The following is a 14,573-nucleotide window of genomic DNA, read 5'->3' as shown; positions in this document are numbered from 1 at the left end:
ACATTCGGTGTAATTCTTACAAAAAGGTAAAAACTCCAACCAACCTCGCTTAATAACGCTATATATTAAGAACACATAGCACCAGAGGCTCCGGGAGTTATGTTGACTTGTCACCGTTTTCTGCCGCTACCCTCACCCCATTGATCGTTAAATGTCATCGGAGTGTCGTACTTAACAAATAGCATTATTAATAGTGGCTGGTTCCTGGCTTGACTTTTTGTAAAGATTACCCTGTATTCTTACATAGCCACTGTCTCACAATATCAGTTTTCGACAAAATAGCGTGAATTCACATATCTCTACAGCCATACCGTGAAAATCGCTCTGAAGTCTGTGGCGGAGGGCACTTATCCCTGTACCACATATTATTGGCTTTCTTCGCGTTGTGCTCGCGTAGGGAGGGCGGTAGGTTTGAATGCTTGAAACACCTGGTGGTTATCATTAAATTGACTGCTGCAGTGAGGGTTGTATACATCGCAGGACACTGAAACATCGTAGGTGCATTCATCAATCGGTGCGCTCGCGAAGTATGCTGAAAAAATAATACTTCCACTTTCTGACATCAGGTGAAAAATGGCGCTGTAAGCAGTCAGATTGTGGTGTGAATGCAGGAAAAGGGAAGGAACAATCAAACACATGATAACGGTGGTTCTGGCACCTTTATTAGGATATGGTCACAAGTTACAACGTGTGTTCATTATGGTCTCCCGACTCAGCAATATGCTGCATCCGTAACACGGCGTGATCGACAGTTGCTTGCAGCATATCCGGTGTAATAAGTGCGATATGTCGCCTTGTGCTATCCTTCAGATCAGGAAGAGTCTGGATACATCCCTGTTTTTGCGAATTTTGGGGCAATGGAAACAGATAAAGAAAGAATCGTCTGAAGCAAATCAACTGAAATATTGTCTGATCCATTCTGCACCTCAGGTATCACTTTTACTGTCACCTGTAATTCAGAGATTCGTGACAGCTTGCACAAACTGGCGCGGTGACGGAAAGCGCATGGCAATTTTAGGGTATATCGTGCTTCAGCCAGGGAATAGGCCACAGTTTGCGCCACAGACACGTGTAATTATAATTTTTCACACTGCACTTGTTTGTTGGGTGTATTATCAATGATGGAAATAATAGGAGGTCGTAAAAACCTCCACGGCTTAATGTGAGTAAACAAGGGCCTGCAGGTTATCTCCCGAAACAATCCTTGCCTCGACTGCCTGCCCGCCTTGAGGGAGGGCTCATCGTTCTTGAAATGAAGAGTTCACTTGTTGGTGCAACAATGAAGCTACATATCTCTAGTGTCTACACATATCCTGGTACCGCAATATTGTTAACAATGGAAACGATTTGCTACAGATGTCGCGTTTGTGTGAAGCATACAAGGACACCCGTGGCGTACAAATGAGGACAGGACCACTTTTAAAAGTTAGTAAAAATGCTAATACAATTTTCAAAAAGCATCCTAAACCATATACGCGGAAGATGTAAATGCCCATTTCTTAATGAGCATTAGCTTGACACCATCTGTGTAGTCTGACTAATCAGCGATGGGTATGTTAATTATTTGCCTGCTAGTACAGCGAAAACACAGCAGTCGGAACTGATTTAAAAAAAAGTAATAACTGTTTCATTCAAACAGCAAAGCCAACAGTTTGTAGTAATTATCTGTTCTCTTGACACTAGGTAACGCTATGCTATTACGAGGACACCAATAATGTGTCCACGAGATTTGGGGCGAATACCTGCGCAGCCTATCGAATGCTGCTGTCCCATCCCACTCATTCTGTTCTCGGTCCTCCCTCACCTACTCTCGGGAGAGTACGAGAGAGAGGGGGGGGGGGAGGGGGAGAGAGAGAGAGAGAGAGAGACGAGAATAGTAGAGAGGGGAGGATCGAGGGTGAAATGGAAAAAGAGGAGCGGCGTTGGAAGGCGACCGACCTTATCGATCACGGTGGGTGGGAGTGAACTCTGACGTAGCTGTGACGTCACCGCCATCTCGGCCAGCCTCGGCGGTCCACGGCGGTTCGCCGACGGGCCGCGCCCCTTGTCTCTCCCTGCCACCTCCCCCCCTCCCCCTCTTCTCTATCCCCCCTTCCTTCCTCGTCTCTGCCTTTGAATCCGCCGCCGACGCCTACGTCAGCAGGCGGCCTATTAACAGGGGCACTAGACCAACTGGTTATGCGCGGAATTCACCAGTAAATACTGGAAGTACTTGGCGTTTGCAGATATACCCCACTCTAAGATAAAAACAAAACATGTTTTTATCAGTGCAGGAACCAGGGAGAATAAATGCCACCGCTTTCGCTGTTAAGCATCTGTGACCTCTTCACTACTCCATATGTGTAGTCCTAGTTTGCCGGCCACGTTCGCAGTCGCAATTAAAATAACATACTAAGTGGGTGGATATTTACGCTTGAGATATGTGAAGCACGTATGCTGCCTTCCAAGTAAACATAGTTAAAATTCTGAAACAGGTACGTGCTTTGCATTCTGTTGAACATTTCCGGTAGAGCCTATGAAGATAAAAGAAAGTACAGCTTGAACAATGGGGAATCAGCATTTAACATTTCTTTTTCTTATTTTCTATGCAAGCATGTGATGCAAAAGGGTGGCGTACAGCAATATTCAAAACTGCGAAATGAAACAACTATCGTCTTTGCTGCCCTGATTTTTGAAAGTGAATAGGTGTCTCAATAATACTGACAGTATCAATAACATAGATATTAACAATGTCAATATACTCATAATATAAATAAAACTGATTACACGCCTCTATCAGCGAAAAGTGAATTCTTCGGCTACGGTAATACTCCTATTTATTTAACCGAAATTACCGGTTTCGGTTCTGCAGCCATGTACTGATTTGTAAGGGAGAGAGGGAGAAAAAGAAAAAAAAAAGATGGTTCAGAATTTCTAAGACGAGAAGACAATCCTATTTCACACTCACGGAAACAAGTGAGTTAGTTACCTAAAAAGTATAGCGACGCGCAGGATGATGACTAGTAAACTGATCTATGTAATAAACAAGATACTTAACCCTTAAACAACGAGTAAACACGTGGCACTATTGGCGCTGACGGAAGGCACGATGGGATTGTAAATAAGCAAATTTTTACAAACAGTACCTGAAAGGGCAGTGAAAAGTAAGATTCAAGAATCCGCCAGTTTAATGAAATAATCATTTTAGCAAAAATTTACGAAAAACTAACTTCTGCACAACATTTTAAGACAAAGTTCGTGTAATGATGTTCAACGTTTCTCTTGATTACGAGATTTTTTGCCATCTTATTCTGCAAAAAAATCCAAAATATTTCAAAACATCCAAGAGAAACGTTAGTTCCTAAATGAATCCAGAGATCTTTTATTTCCACACGAAGTATTCTTCTGCTCTTGACAACGGGCCTCTTTTTACGCTGTTTTTTGGCTCCTGGCGTCTGACGCGACCCAGAGCAAGGACAAACGAGAAAGTATACGGACAACAGAGAAACCTCCCCTTTGTCGGGTCTGGGAGTGAAAGCTGCGAGGACAATGAACCGACCGCGCTGGGGTACTGCTCGTCAGGAGACCTGCGTTGTCGCAACGTGAACCCCTGGAATGTGCCTAGGAAACATTCCGGATACATCAGAGTGGTCGTGAAGAACTGATACTTCACCTTCTGCTAGAACATTAATGGCCGATCGAAGGAGCTGAAAAATACATTTTTGGTAGCAGATGGCAGTCAGAGAAGAACCATGCGAGAAGCAAGATTGAAGCGTTTACTATTACTAGCATAGCGTTTGCACGCACAGTGCGACATTTTGCTGTTCGAGGAGAACTTTGGCTTCGCAGGAGGCGCGAGTATTTCCTAAGCAACCCTACCACAGTGAAAGTAAAAGCCAATACAGTATGTGCCAGACTTTGTATGGGGGAAGGGGGGGGGCGTGTACCATATGTTGTATTCAATACTCGCAACAATAATGGAAGCCGTACTTTCATATAGCTTAAGCATGCAGTTACAAACCTCCGGATTCTTTGCCATATGTCAGCATATAATCTACGATAAAGGTATCCTGCGCATGATGCAGATGCGCTATGCAAATAACATAACGATCCGAATGCTTGAATGGTACGGAGAGATGTTCCGATTCATCCACAGAATGAAGACCACCATATTGGCCACAACAAAATTCACGCGTTAAAATTCTGTTTTGTCACTGTCTTCGCACTCGTATTTCGATCCATGATCCCCTGAATATTGTTGCGCTTTTTAGTTTTAGTGCCCTTTGGAGAACAGAGAGTATAGAAATTCAGCGTTATGATTCACCTATTTATTTACTTGCCTTAGCCACACACAATTTGCATTATCTCCAGTAGATGACTATTGGCTTATATACAACGTTGAAAAACCGCAAAGAGCGCTAAAATTACGGCCGGAAGTGAAAAAAAATAAATACGTTAATATACCTTACAGGGATAGTCGTAACGCGGTAATGATACACAATGACACCCCGAAGATGCATTTACAGTGCGAAAGTACAGAGCGTACGGACACTTTATTATTACGTGTCATCTGATGATAGAAGTAATTCGTGTTCTCAGATAATTAGTGCAATACACGAAAATGAAATTTCTGTCACTCAGACTTGAAATCAAGTCACATACTGACACAGGAGAGGGATGGAAATGATAAATTACCTACGAAATATTCCAAAAGCACTGTTTTTCCTGTGTTTCAGCAGTTAGTTCCGTATCTTTACTCCGCAAATTGCTATAACTCGCGTAAACAGTGTGGGTAGCGTTCTATGACACAGTGATAAGGCTAATTATGTTCCATTTCCGGATTGAGTGAAGGTAGTAATAACGACGAGGAAATAGTTACTTCGAAGTCCTATTAAATTTATTTTATCTCCACACTTTCTACACGAGTGACATAACACAGGGGTTAATTCGCAGATTTGAACCGGAAACCTATTCTCAGAAATATCTACGATGGTTTTCGAAAGATCTTAGGAACACATTTCTGTCAACTGAGGTTTTTCGACATTCTCTGCGCGCACCGTATCCGAATGACGCCATTCGGCAGAGGATGACATAGCGATCAGTCAGAATCGCGTGGTCCTCTCGCCGTGGTGGCGCTGTCATACTTCTTCATTTTAACCTGTTACACACTGTCGTATTATTAAGTTGAGCTGCCTTTTTTCTTTTGCTTTCGCTGAATGCCCGCTGCTACTTTAAACTTGGGTGATATCGCAGTCTGTGTTGTACGGACAGAAATTCGCGGGAGCCGGTGCTGAGGCACTGACTGTGGCTGTAGCACCGTCCCGGCGCCGGCGCCGCGACCCCGGGGCGTGTTCGGCGCGGTCGATAAGCGCGTGCCGGTCGGCCCGCACGCCACGCCACGGCCGGCCGAGGCGGTCACGCACTCGCCCTCGCCCAGCCCGGACGACCCTGCTGCGCTGCGCTCCGCGGCGACAATCAGTAGTTACCTGAGGAGCGCGCGCCGCCACCGCTCGCCCGTCTCGACGACGATCAGCTGCAGTTTCATGGCGCCCGCGCCGCCCGGCGGCTGCTGTGCCGCCGCCAGCTCTGACGCTGCCTGCTGCTACGCCTCGGCCACCGCGTCTCCGGCACTAGCCGACCGCGACCCGCACCGCATCACAGCGCCCACACTACTGGCTGGGCAGGCCGCGGACGCGACCGCGCCTGCTCGTGACCTAGGGCGCAGGGGGTGGGGGTGCCCCCACCACCGACTCCGCTGCCGTGCCTGCGCATGCGCGGGGCGCGGCCGTACCTGTTGCTCGTGCACCTGCCGCGCTTCCCCCAGGCGCGTTACCTCAATGAAAGCTCTCCGGCTCCCTTTTTAGAAACCGCCAGGCGGCCAGCCCTTACCCCTTTGTCATCCTCCCTCGCTCACTCTGTCATCGAGGACGCAATTAGGAACTGCGCTCACAGTCTGCCCACGCAAAGGGCAACTTCAGCCCCTACGCAGGCCACTCGACGAAAACACACTGTTTACATAATTGGATCGGAGATAAACAGCGTCCTTTAGATAACGAGTATGAGGTTTGTAAATGAGCAAACTAATTTGGGATTGGCTTCCGTTTATTTTGTAAACTCAAAAACATTCTTATGCTACATTTCCGGCGAAGAAATCTTCTCATGTCTTTTTTTTTGGGGGGGGGGAGGGGGGGGGGAAGGGGCAAGAAAAGTGACATGAAAAGACTTCCGCAGTTCACACGTGGTTCTTTACGAAAGATCGGAAAAACTGGTACAAGCCGACTTCGGTGAAGATCACTTTAGATTCCGGAGAAATGTAATAAGACGTGAGGCAACAATGACTCTATGGCTTCTCGGGAGAAGACAGTTTAAGGAAAGGCAATTCTACGTTTACAGCATTTGTAGACCTAGGGGAAAGCTTTTGGCAATGTTCACTCGAATACTCTCTTTGAAATTATAAGGGCAGTAGGGGTAAAATATAGGCAGCGACAAACTATTTACAACTTGTACAGAAACCAGATGGCAGTTATAGGAATCTAGGGCCATGAAAGGAAAGCAGTGGTTGAAAAGGGAGTGAGACAGGGTTCGGGCCTATCTCGTGTGTTAATCGATCTCTATATTGGACAAGCAGTAAAGGAAACAGAAGAAAAATTCCCCTTCCAAGGGGAAGCAGAAAAAAAAAAAACTTTGAGGTTGGCCGATGACATTATAATTCTATCAGAGACAGCAAAGGACTTGGAAGAGCAATTGAACGGAATGGACAGTGCCTTGAAAGGAGCGTATAATATGAACGTCGACAAAAGCAAAACGAAGATAATGGTAAGTAGTCCATTTTGAAGTATTTGTATGGAGTGTAGCCATGTATGGAAGTGAAACACAGACGATAAACAGTATAGTAAAAACGGAAACACAAGCTTTTGAAATGTGGTGATACAGAAGATTAGATGGGTCAATCACGCAAGTATTGAGGAAGTACTGAATAGAACTGGAGAGAAAAGAAGTTTGTGGTACAACATGGCTAGAAGAAGGGATCAGTTGGTAGGAGATATTCTGAGGCATCGAAGGATGACCAATTTAGTACTGGAGGGAAGCATGGGGGTAAAACCGTAGAGGGAGACAACGAGACGAATACAGTAAGCAGATTCAGGAGGATGTAGCTTTCAGTAGTTACTCGGAGATGAAGAGGCTCGCACGGGAGCATTTAGAGATGCATTAAAACCAGTCTGACTGAAGACCACAACAGCAACAACACATATCGGCGGAACCCAAGTCCACAATTTCTTTCAGAAACACGTCCGCTGCTAGCACATCGAAAAAGCAAACAATGATAAAGACCTACCTAAGAGCGCGTGTTTTCACAATAAATATATTTTCTTGAAAGTGATACCGAACCGTCACAGTCGCCGTAACGAATTTCTCTGTTTACGCAGTTTCATAAATAATACTTTATCACTAGACACGACTGGTTTTCATCATCTCAACATCTGTGTACCGTATGACCTTTACGCCAAAATATACTTTACGTAATGAATGAGGTGTTTCCTTAAATCAAGATAGTAACCTCAGGAAATACTGACATGATGTACTACTACTTACAACATCCGAAGGGTTATTCATATGTAAATCATTTACACTCATTGATTCCTAGAACAGAGCTGGAAGAAAAGTCTTATTCTTATAAACTAACTCGTTAGATATCGAATTCTAAGTAGATGAATCGTTCGATACCACTTTACGTCGAATTCCCGCGATCTTCAGTTTTTGCTAACACTGATTTTTCCATTACTTTTGTCCTGCTTTGCTATTTCAGTGCACGTTTTATAAATCATGATAATATTTGAGTATGACGGATTCCAAAAATGTAATCACCCTTTGAGATTAAATAAAAGTAAACAATAGTGCATAAACTAAAAATATGTTTTAATGTAATATACTATTACATGAAATCAGTTTTTCATTCATGATATAAAAAAAAAATTTACTGAAAATACTTCGATATATGAGGGCGTGCTGAAAAGTAATACCTCCGAATTTTTTGTTTGAAAACTCGTGAACATTTTCAAATAAAGCATTCACTATTCAAGTGAAGTCCTCGAGGCTTTGGAAACAGATGAAACTCGGATGGGGGCCAAGTCTGAACTGTGTGGAGGACGATCGGTGACAGTGAATCCAAGGCGTCGGTTCGTTGCACATGTCGGAGTGCCGCTGGTGTGCGATCTGGCATTCTCATGGTGAAGGAGAAGGTTATCTGTGGACGAACTCTTGGAATTCGTGCTTTCATTTTTCTAAGGGATTACAGCACGTTGTTTCTGACGCACCGATACAGTTACGTTACACACTGCCAGAGTACACGCTACAATTCGGAGCCCGTACACACAGAAACATTACATTAAAGTTACTTAAAACATGTCTTGATATAAAATTCAACAAAACCTGTCTATACAAAGAGTTCTAGATTAATCTGGTTTAAGACTGTTTATTTTTAAGTAACATTTCTCTGTATGTATGTATGTATGCATGTATAAACGCCTGAACATGAACAGAACATGTTCGAAACGCGTTATATTATCTTAGATTAAACATAAAATAAAAGTGACTGGTAGCAGAAATTAGAAATAATTAAGTATCCCACACAGTCACATTTCACAAACATAGCCATTATGGCCGAGAATAATCAATTGACTAACATGCATTACATTTAATGCCTCAACGATGTATAAAATAGAATTAAAAAATTCGGAGGCATTATTTTTCGGCGCGGTCTCGTATATATCTGACTTGTAGACTGTTTGGAGTTGTTATTCGCGCAATCACAATCACTGCAATAAATTAGAAGTTGGTTCTGAAAGCAAAAGGAAATTGCTAATTAATTATTCTAATAAGGCCTTGAAAATAAGTGCCAGCTCATGTGGAATTATGTTTGAACTTGATGTCAAATGTTGCTGGTGTTGAAACAAGGAGTTAGTAATAAATCGACGATGTCAAAATGGCATTAGTGTTCTCAGACATTTCGAGACGAAGACCCGGATGAACTACTTTCAGATCCTGAAGAAATTGAGCCTACCGCTGGAAGACTTCAGCCGTTCCTAAAGACAAGTGTTGGAAAATATACAACGAGACAACTTCTTATTATTATTCACGTTACAAAATAACGATGAGTCACTAAAGCGTACATTGTGATTTTGTAGAATTATTGGTGGGACATCAATTGTGTGTGGATTTTGTACACAAACTGGTTCAAGTGCCTCGTGACTGCAGCTGTACGTAGTGCAGTACTATAAGCTGTTACAATTCTGCATATCGCCTTTTGTGAAGACTGCTCTGTGTGTCCACAGCGCAAAGATTAGAAAATCTAGGATCGTCCAGCTCTGCTGTAGGAATCAATGAGTGAAAATTACATACACAGGAAAGATTTATATCTACATCTATTCTCCACAAGACGCCCTACATCGTGTCGGCACCAGAATAGCATCCAGTGTCTTCTGGAAGTCAAGGAGCCCGGCATGAAGCTGTGCGCTTTATCTACTCCCTTTTGGATCTCTACACATTTACATTCGCAAGCCACCTTACGGTGCGTGACGGAGGGTACTTTGTGTATCTCTGTCACCAACGCCCACTCTCCCACCCTGTTCCAGTTGCAAATGCTCGAATCTCTGTCTGGCGTTTTCGCGAGAGATGTGAAGGAGAAAGCTTGCTAAACGAACATGTGACGAATCGCACTTGTTTCTTTTGAATCTCTTCTATTTGCTGTGTCAGTGCTATCTGGTAAGGGTCTCAGACTAAGGAGCAATACTGAAAAATGACAGATTTCTAAATTATTTCTTTCGTCAGTAGGTTACACTTCTTGAAGACTCTTCCACTGAATCAGTCTGCAGTCTGCTTTTCCTATGTGTTATCCACAACAGTCTTCTCGGATGCTCAAAATGTTTCCACGAATACTGTAGTTTTGTGCCCTCGTGTTGCAGTGTATCATCTTCTCTGCTCTTCTACATGATGTTACCAGTCGGGGGATAGTAGGTCCCTATCCCCAGCGGACACTAAAAATTCGTCCAAATTCAACCGTGGCAGCTTCCAGGAGCCAAACAGCCTGCGTCAGTGACCAATAGACTGTCTGCTAGGAGGAAATTCTGAGCGAGTTGCGGCAAACACGGAAACTGTCGCAGCACAGAAGAACGATCGAGAGCGTAAGTCTGCAAGCGAAGCATAATGACATGAAAGCCGTGAGATACAGTCGTACTCTAAAAAAATGGTTCAAATGGCTCTGAGCACTATGGGACTCAACTTCTGAGGTCATTAGTCCCCTAGAACTTAGAACTAGTTAACCCTAACTATCCTAAGGACATCACGCACATCCATGCCCGAGGCAGGATTCGAACCTGCGACCGTAGTGGTCTCGCGGTTCCAGACTGCAGCGCCTAGAACCGCACGGCCACTTCGTCCGGCCAGTCATACTCTGATGACAAAACAGTCGTAAGGAGGCAACGCAACATTAAGTATTCATGTGCCGAAGCAGCAGAAAAGAGCCCCTGGAAGGTGAAGTCACGATAGTCTAAAGCCAGTAGGAAAACTGACAGCGAGGAAAAACCAGGACACATGATGTCATTGCCATCCCCACCGCAGAGCGTGTGATAAGTGCCAACGTAAATACCCCACCATTCTTAACAAATATAGGTGAGCCGTGCTGCGGCTCGCGTTGGTGCTGTTGGTAGGTTTCCGCCCTCTGTTGCAGACCAGACGGTATCGTTTAGTTGGCATGGTTGCGGTTCTTTGTCTTCTTCTCGTGTTGACTGGCGCCACTCGGTTTCGCAAGCGCTGCCTGTCCGCTAGTGGCAGCAGTGGCGGATATCGATATGCAGTAACTGTTGCCCTATCTTTTGGGCGACTCGTTGTTTTTCCGGGTCATGTGAGTGTGCCAGTTCGGTCGGGTACTCAAGAGGAGCCAGGTCCGCGCAGTGCCAAAACACGTCGGGACCACTGGCAGCAGGCATGGACTGCCGGATGGAAGGGCTGCGGTGACGAGAGTGCACGACCTCGTCGTAAACCGGATCCAGCGAGTTTTAAGATGAGCGCATTTCAGTCCAAGTAGAGAAACCTCCACCACTGTGATATCTCGCGATTCTCCAGTGACTTGGGTTCGTGTTGCTGCTCGTAGTGTCGCTGAGGCGAAGAGCAGCGAGTGGAGTGCTTGGGGAACGCGGATCTGATTAGCTTTCCTCGCCTTCTAATTACTATTTCCTACGTTCAACTTGTTACAATTTGTTAAGTTCAACCAGCGGTAATTTTTCTTCGCTGGTGGCCGCCCCATTTACCTGGCCTGGGGGTTAGTGTACGTAAAGGCAGTGTACGTTTCCTCGCCTTGCCGCTGCTGCCCGGTAAGGCGTGTAGTTTTGACAGCTTTCTTGATTTTAGGCCGTTTGGTGATTCTTCTATCCTGGTGGTGTTGGTTCCTTTCTCGTTCCGGGCGCTCTAAACACAGTATTGGTTCAAATGGCTCTGAGCACTATGGGACTTAACTGCTGAGGTCATCAGTCCCCTAGAGCTTAGAACTACTTAAACCTAACTAAGGACATCACACACATCCATGCCCGAGGCAGGATTCGAACCTGCGACCGTAGCGGTCGCGCGGTTCGAGACTGTAGCGCCTAGAACCGCACGGCCACTCCGGCCGGCAAAACACAGTATTCTGGGGACGTAGCGCAGACCGCCGGTTCCGGCTTTGGCGTATTGTACCATCGTTGCATTTGGTTTATCGGACGTCAGGTAACTTCAGCAAGATTATCATTAGTCATTCGTTAGACTGCCACTAGTCTGAGTTACCATCTTGTGAAGTGAAGGCAACTCTTGGCTGCCTATCTCATCGCTCGCGAAAGTTTTGGTTGCCGGACGTTCTCAGAGGTCGATTCCTGGAGCACCGTCTGGATCAGTTGCTTGTTTTTTTAATTAACTGTTGCTATTGTGTTTGCTGTTTCGCAGCAGGTTTCAATTTTTTTTATATTATTGCCCTCTGAGCGTGTAAGGCCTTCAGCCGTGATTGTGATCGCTTGCCTTAACATTCTAATTTGGTATTTGTATTTTAGCAATAAGCCTTCAAACCTTATTTACTGGCATTCCTAGCGTCTGATGCCTTCTGCTATGTTTGTGGCGATTTACCTCAATATTTCAATAGCTGTAAGTTGTAAATTGCAGCGAGTTTTAAACAATTCTTAATTTATTGCCATTCCTTGCGTGTAAGGCCCTCTGGCCATATCACAGTGGCTTGCTTTTTAAACATTGTTGTATCTGTATTTAATGCTAAACTGTAACTCACTGAAAACACTATTATTTACACAGTTTATTCCTTCATTAATAACGTGTGGTAGTTTTGTATTTATTGCTTAGTCTTGAATCACTGGTGTAAAATAAATTGTGTTTAACTGTTAAAGTCAACCAATAGTAACTGATACGGCCCCGTCCACAATCGTAACCGAATCCTGTCTTCCCTTGACCGCCATGTCACATTCGGAATGCTGAGCGCTGATTACCGACAGCCCGGTGCGTAGTCTCAGCCCTTGTGTCAGCTGCAGGTATCCAGTGAGATCGGAGGTTATGGAGGTCGACCCTGTGTACGCCTAACTGTCTTAGTCGTCTGTGGTGCCACGAGTCTGACTGGAAGGACGATGTTGTCAACTTTCGAAGCAACGTTGATGGGGTGTGGAGGCGATCGTCACCCTGCTTGAGTCACGACCCGCACGACCAGGACACTGCCCATCGTCTACCTTCGAGAGGGACGGCTCCTGCTGCTGCTCATCGCCTTCCTGAGGCCGACGCCAATGCTACCAGCTCCTGTCTCCTAAGCGGGTGCTGAGAGCTGACTGTTGTTAGTCAAAGAGTACTTCAGGTGGACCTAGGAGTGTGACTCGTGAGTACAAATCTTCGACGTGAGCGAGAGCACCTTTGGACATCGATACGTAGAGCTGGATGACGTAGGCGTTCACGGGTCGACGGCCGTCCCATGGCGTAACCTCGACCACGCGACGCTTCGCTGTGCCGGTGGAGCTGCCAAGTCGAGCGCATAGCGGCCCCTCTTATGGCTATGAGCGGTGCTTTGGAAGACAATCCTGTATGACTGCTTAATAAATGTACACTACTGGCCATTAAAATTGCTACACCAAGAAGAAATGCAGATGATAAACGGGTATTCACTGGACAAATATATTATACTAGAACTGACATGTGATTACATTTTCAAGCAAGTTGCGTGCATAGGTCCTCAGAAATCAGTATCCAGAACAACCACCTCTGGCCGTAATAACGGCCTTGGTACGCCTGGGCATTGAGTCAAACAGAGCTTGGATGGCGTGTACAGGTACAGCTGCCCATGCAGCTTCAACGGGATACCACAGTTCATCAAGAGTAGTGACTGGCGTATTGTGACGAGCCAGTTGCTCGGCCACCATTGACCAGAAGTTTTCAATTGGCGAGAGATCTGGAGAATGCTCTGGCCAGGGCAGCAGTCGAACATTTTCTGTATCCAGAAAGGCCCGTACAGGACCTGCAACATGCGGTCGTGCATTATCCTGCTGAAATGTAGGGTTTCGCAGGGATCGAATGAAGGGTAGAGCCACGGGTCGTAACACATCTGAAATGTAACGTCCACTGTTCAAAGTGCCGTCAATCCGAACAAGAGGTGACCGAGACGTGTAACCAACGGCACCGCATACCATCACGCCGGGTGATACGCCAGTATGGCGATGACGAATACACGCTTCCAATGTGCATTCACCGCGATGTCGCCAAACACGGATGCGACCATCATGATGCCGTAAACAGAACCTGCATTCATCCGAAAAAATTATGTTTTGCCATTCGTGCGCCCAGGTTCGACGTTGAGTACACCATCGCAGGCGCTGCTGTCTGTGATGCAACGTCAAGGGTAACCGCAGCCAAGGTCTCCGAGCTGATAGTCCATGCTGCTGCAGACGTCGTCGAACTGCTCGTGCAGATGGTTGTCGTCTTGCAAACGCCCTCATCTGTTGACTCAGGGATCGAGACGTGGCTGCACTATCCGCTACAGCCATGCGGATAAGATGCCTGTCATCTCGACTGCTAGGGATACGAGGCCGTTGGGATCCAGCACGGCGTTCTGTATTACCCTCCTGAACCCACCGATTCCATATTCTGCTAACAGTCATTGGAACTCGACCAACGCGAGCAGCAATGTCACGATACGATAAACCGCAATCGCGATAGGTTACCATCCGACCTTTATCGAAGTCGGAAACGTGATGGTACGCATTTCTCCTCCTTACACGAGGTATCACAACAACGTTTCACCAGGCAACTCTGGTCAACTACTGTTTGTGTATGAGAAATCGGTTGGAAACTTTCCTCCTGTCAGCATGTTGTAGGTGTCGCCACCGGTGCCTACCTTGTGTGAATGCTCTGAAAAGCTAATCATTTACATATCACAGGATCTTCTTCCTGTCGGTTAAATTTCGCATCTGTAGCACGTCATGTTCGTGGTGTAGCAATTTTAATGGACAGTAGTGTATTATTGTCAATGATGTTTTGTTGGCGTTCTCTAAGCTTATCACTGCATCCTGCTCTCTCCTGACGAC

At 45.6% G+C, this 14,573-nt stretch overlaps 1 protein-coding gene across 2 annotated transcripts in view; it reads right to left on the bottom strand.

Annotated features, from left to right (window-relative positions):
- The window catches only part of LOC126458236 (phosphatidylcholine:ceramide cholinephosphotransferase 2-like), a 326,386-nt gene that overhangs the window by 153,141 nt on the left and 158,672 nt on the right, over positions 1-14,573 (bottom strand). The window contains exon 1 of one of the 2 annotated variants that reach the window (XM_050095136.1): positions 5,466-5,636. The exons of the other annotated variant lie outside the window; for it this stretch is intronic. Coding sequence (XP_049951093.1) covers positions 5,466-5,524 — 59 coding nt within the window. The 5' untranslated portion in view covers positions 5,525-5,636. Of the gene's footprint in view, positions 1-5,465; positions 5,637-14,573 lie in introns of those variants that run through there. 2 annotated transcript variants of the gene reach the window in all.

This window comes from Schistocerca serialis, chromosome 2, assembly GCF_023864345.2.
Source record: "Schistocerca serialis cubense isolate TAMUIC-IGC-003099 chromosome 2, iqSchSeri2.2, whole genome shotgun sequence".
NCBI lineage: Eukaryota > Metazoa > Arthropoda > Insecta > Orthoptera > Acrididae > Schistocerca > Schistocerca serialis.
This window is presented reverse-complemented; position numbering and strand designations above follow the sequence as displayed.